A 5537-nucleotide genomic window follows, 5' to 3' on the forward strand; every position below is an offset into this window, starting at 1 on the left:
CCCTGACCCATTTTTCCTTCAGTTTCTCTAACTTCCTGATTTCATTTCTCCTTCAATTTCCTCAAAACCCCGATTCAGTTCTCCTTCAATCTCTCCAACATCCTGACATATTTCTCCTCCAGTCCAACACCCTTTTTCCTTTCTCCAACCTCCCCCAACACCCTCTTTCATTACTCCTTCACCCTCCTCCATTACCTTCTTTCAATTTTCCACCAACACCCCTCCACCCCAACACCCTGTTCCATTTCTCCACCAACCTCTCCTCTCCCCCAACACCCCTTTTCATTTCTCAGCCCCTCCCCTCTCACCCTCTTCCATTTCTCCAACCTCCCCAACATCGAACTCAAACCCCATTAACTAGACCCTCCTTCCCTTTCCCTCTCCCCCAACGACAGCGAACATGGCGACGAGACTCAGGAGCCTCCTAGTGCTGGTGTTCCTCGGCGCGACGTGCGTCAGAGCTGAAGAGGAACTCGATTATACGAACATGGAGGAGAGTGAGAAGACGATTCTCACGGTGGCTGATGCAGGTAATGATAATCTTCCATTTTTCCCCATTTTTTCTTTTCTTTTCTTTTATTTATTTATTTATATATTTAATTTTTTAACTAAGTTCTTTGTTTGTTGGTTTCTTTCTGTCCGTTTTCTTTTCTTCTGGTCTTTGTCATGTTTATTTACATTTATTTCTTCTACGTTGTATTTTACTTTGTTTTTTTGTTTTCCTCCATGTGTCTTTTTGATTTCTTCTCTCCGTTGTTCGGTAATAATTTTTTCTTTTCCTCTTTCTGAAAATGCTGTCTTTGGTAGCATAATTTACTGATAAATTTTCTGTATCCATATTTTAAAACATCTTTTGTCGTGAAATTGATTTTTAAAAATATATGTTTTCTACTCGTTGTACAATTCCGTTCTTATTAATTTCACTTTTTTTCTGCTAGAATGATGTATATTGACAGATATCTTTTAATAATTTTACCATTGAATAACCCTTTCTTCATTGATTTTTAGTTAGACGAAACAAGTTTGAGCTGTTAGGATATTACTATTATCACGGAGTAAAATCGGTATCACTACTTTTACACAATTCAGTTTGCCAAAGAATTTCTTAATTACATTCTGTGAAAACATGGACGAATTCTTAATACGTTCACTTTATTTTCTTGTAATGAGCATACAATTTTTAACACTGACACAGGTCACCACTGTTTTCAAAATGTGTTTTGATTGCCGCTCCACATGTCCTTCTGTGTATATTTTGCATGTTGATATGCCACTCATCTAATTATTTCGCTTGGGTTAGACATCCTTGGCCAATACCCGCCTCAAACACTATCCACCAGCACCCACATCATCACACTCAACATTCAAGATTCATTTTCATCAATTCTTTTGGCCTGAATACCTTACTAGGGATTCGGAAGTGCAGGGCCTTTCAGTAAGAGGAGAAAGAGAAGTAGTTTTACAGTATATAGACTCTCGATGCCTTACCGCTTACTCCGGACCGCAACCCCCTACAGTCGCCGTGAGGACATTGATGGTGCAGCTTTCCATGGGAGGACTCCTACTCGCTGGTTCTCTCTACATTCTGTTGCTCCTCTTCGCCCCCTATACCGAACAGCCGCGAGCTCTGAGCGGGGGTGTTTCGAGTTTCCTCGGACGTGTGTTGCACAGGTGAGTTTCAATTGGAGGAACTTGTCTGAGACGATGGTTCCTCCTCCCGTACAGGCACGCAATTGGCGCTATTCACTCAGCTCCCCATCGTCGTCGTCTTCTTTGTTGGCATCCTTCTGCTGGTGAGGGAGCTCCTGATTTGGCTGAAGACCGCGGGAGCGATAGAGCGGAAGGATGTCTACTCGAACTCCTATGGTCCTTACTCAGGATACCCTGCGAACAACCGCCAGGACTCGACGTACCGCGCCAAACGAGACTCCGATAACCTCCTTATGCGGGTCCTCAACAGGTGGGTGGCGCGTGTGCATGTCCTACGGGTGCTGCTTGCTTCAGTGGAATGCTGAAGGACTGTGCTTTGAGAGAGCCTGTGGAAGGTTCTATTGGGGCAAAGGTGTCCTTCCACTTGTGGGAAACCCACGCCCTACCGCTACCCACCCTGTACATTAACTAAAGAGGATGAAAGTCGGAAGTCGGTCGCCGCTTCTACGAACATGCTGTGTCCTGAATGCCACAGTTAGTTTACGCATGAAGGAGGAGGAGTCACTGTCCTGTCTTTCGACCTATTTCCTTCGGGAAATTGCCGGAATTAAGCCTCACAGAAAGACGCTGACACAAAGGGATAACGATTGTATTTTCATTTCATACTGGAAAAGTCCCCCCCAGTCAGACAAACAACCTGGAATAACAAATACAAGATGCGCCAGCACTGAAATGAATAATAACTGCGTATATTGTTTTTAAAATATGTACAAAACTGAGAAAAGACTTGGAAAACTTTTCCAACCTTTTATCAAGGACTTCTCTCACCTGCCCAACCCATTATTACCTCCGCCGGTACCTGGCCCAAATATATCACCACCACCGCGATTTTCACAAATATCATGACAAAACCATCATAAATACTAAAGCATCCGCGTATTCATCGAGAAACTAACCCCACTGCACCCCTGCCGATGCTTGTACTTCGTAGTCGCCTAGTAGACGCACCGACGCTCCTAATTATCACTTCGAAACGTCTTTGCACTGTAGATTGTCCGCTTCGCACTCTTGACCGGTTTAGGTGTTGCTAAAGTAGCATCTTTAACGCCTCTCCCCCTTCGGCGAGAACACTAGTCTGAGAGCAGGTTCCTCCCCCACACAGGTGAGAGTCTTTTTCGGTACGCCGTCGGGGTCGTCATCATTTCCGCCTTTATCATGTCTATGCGGCAAGTGGGCCTCGCCGTGCTGGTAAGCCTCGATGACAAAGGCGACCCTGAGGAGTTGCCTTCGAACAACACCCGCATCGACTATCACACGTACTACCCAGACTACACAAACTACGGGAGCTACAGAGCTTTGAGACGCAATGAGTCTCTTTTGCACGCGCTGAAAAGGTGGGTGTGGCGGGACTACGTGAGATAAGACTTCAAAGGAATATGTAAGGATCCGTGAAAGACTTGAGGACGACCGGGACCTCAAGTTTCTCCACGTTGGCTTTGGGTTCGCTGGAAGCCTCGGTAAGAAAGGGAGAGAGCACTCGAGAAACAAAAAGGTGAGATATCGTGCCTTGCCGCACATAGAATTTAAGCGTGGGCAACATGGCCTGAGAACTTGTAATGCATTAGAAGAAAACTATGCTGTCTTTTAAAAAGCAAAGCGCTCGATGTCTAATTCCCACATTCTACATTTCGATATGATAAGATTCACCAAGATAATGCCCTGGACACCATGGGTAGTTACAAGGAAATGAGAGGTCCGTGGCCCAAGTAATGAAATGCAAGGTATATTGATCCGTCAGAACGTTCGAGATCTTTAAAATACACCTGTGAAAGACCAACGTCGCAACTGAGCGCAAACATGAAGAAAAAACTCTTGTCTCTCCTGTCCGCTCAAGCGATCATCTGCACCAATATCATCTACAGAAAAGATATCTGTGTATATTTTAAGCATCAGCTTCGCAGCAAGCATCATCCATACTGGCTATCATTTGGTTTATTGCAGCTTACAATAACACGCATTAGCATTACTAACTCAACAGGTCACTAAGCATTACGAACATAAGGAATGTTTTGTTTGTTAGTGCTCATAAATTCACTTCATATTAGGTTTCTCATTACTCATATGAATATAGATATGTAAATACAGTCATTGCCCATGCATTTCTATTATATCAGTCTCTTCATAGGTTCAGCTCCGGTTGGCATAAAAATTCATGCTTTCAAACCGTGAAGTTACCATCATTACCTCTTTAACAGAATAAAAGACATAGCCCACGAAACGTATATGACAAGGGCACAAAAATCGCTTACTGACGGACATGAGGCTTCTAGAGTGACGATCATCTCCGACTGACGGAGTGAGAAAAGACGTGAAAACATCCCTTTTAAAATCATAATTAAAATCCATATGTGTATATAGTGTAACGTGGGAAGTCTCAAAATCAGCTTCATTCTCACTAACTGCAATTTGCTTTTGCCCAAGAATATAACACGCTACATTTAGAATACTAATTCAGGTTGCATTTGGCTTACTAATTTTTATTGATTTAAGTTTCTTCAGGTGCATCAGTATTCATCAATTTAGGTCACATTAGGCTCATTTCCCATACATTTAAGTGGTATTTATTGATGTTAGGGATTGTTAGGTATACCAATCACCCAGGTCGCACAGGTAGCTCCATTACCCATACACTCAGGTCAGATCAGGTTCATCCCTTTCCGTAAGTGCGAGGCCTCATGATGACACAGGAAAACGCCCACAGACAGGCTGATGGAACTGATCCTGACCTTTGGGGGGTCAGCAACGTTCGTGTACGGCGTTTACACCCTCCTCCACATCATCTTTGGACCACTGTTCATCGGGAGACGTAGACGTAGCATTTCAGCTAGCCTTTTCGAAGTGTTGCCGGGGAGGCTCGGATGGGCAGCCGGAGACCCCGATGGCAAGGGTATCTTGGGACGAGCGTTGAGCAGGTGAGTCCACTCGGGAGGAACATGTTTGAGAGATGGTTCCTCCTCCCTACACAGAGACAACGGACAAGATCGTAATCCAGCTGTTCATCATGGGAGCTGTGGTTACTGGATATTTCGTCCTAATTCGAGAGCTGGGCTTGGCTGCGCTCACCAGAATCGATATCGAGTTACTGGAAAAGACTTTACTGGAACTCTTCTCCTCCCGAAGCGACTATTTTGATGAACCGCCAACATTCTTGGACTACCCAGATTACCCGGGCCACTCGAGCTACTCGAGTTACACCACAGGCCAGAGTTACCGGTCCTTGGGTCACGGCAGGTCCTTTCTCGGAAGAATTCTCAGCAGGTGGGTGATGTGCATTCGTTCGCCCAGTCGCCAAGTAGACTCTGTAGAGGGCGACTGAGGCAGAATGGGGGACTTTGAGCGGGCGTCCTTTTGCGGAGGTCTCGTGCGCGTCCTTCTCGCCTTCAGGCAAATCAGGTCAGTTTCCCTCTCTGCTCTACGGGCCATTATATCGCCTTTGGTCACAGAAAATGCCAAGTACCTGCCATACCCTCTGCATGGCTGATCGTGACAATAATCATCAATTTACACATAATAGTGCAAAGAGCAATAAATAGGATTATAAATGAATGTATATATAAACTATATTCAAAAGACTGAACTGACTATATCTGTGCTTTAGTGAAAACAAAGACTTTCGTCAGCAAGTCAGTTTGTCTTGATTGAATGAAATCGAACAGCCATTAAAACTGTAGTTATTTTTTTATCATGACCTTGATATAAATATATTTAATTCTAGAAATCAGTAATAGCAAAGAGAGACATTATTTAATATTTCATATTTTTTTTGTAATCTGTTTTCTTGTCTATTTACTACAAACTTCGAGAAATTAGGAAATTACTACGGAAAA

General features: G+C 43.9%; 1 protein-coding gene across 2 annotated transcripts in view; it reads left to right on the top strand.

The window, feature by feature from the left end:
- Window positions 1–355: 355 nt before the first annotated feature.
- Window positions 356–5537, top strand: part of LOC119587804 — a gene marked incomplete in the record, with an annotated part of 7896 nt that continues 2714 nt past the window's right edge. Inside the window, 2 exon segments of one of the 2 annotated variants that reach the window (XM_037936503.1) lie at window positions 356–530; window positions 1726–1960. In XM_037936503.1, coding sequence (XP_037792431.1) covers window positions 401–530; window positions 1726–1960 — 365 coding nt within the window. 2 annotated transcript variants of the gene reach the window in all.

This window comes from Penaeus monodon, chromosome 23 (assembly GCF_015228065.2).
Source record: "Penaeus monodon isolate SGIC_2016 chromosome 23, NSTDA_Pmon_1, whole genome shotgun sequence".
NCBI classification, from domain to species: Eukaryota; Metazoa; Arthropoda; class Malacostraca; order Decapoda; family Penaeidae; genus Penaeus; species Penaeus monodon.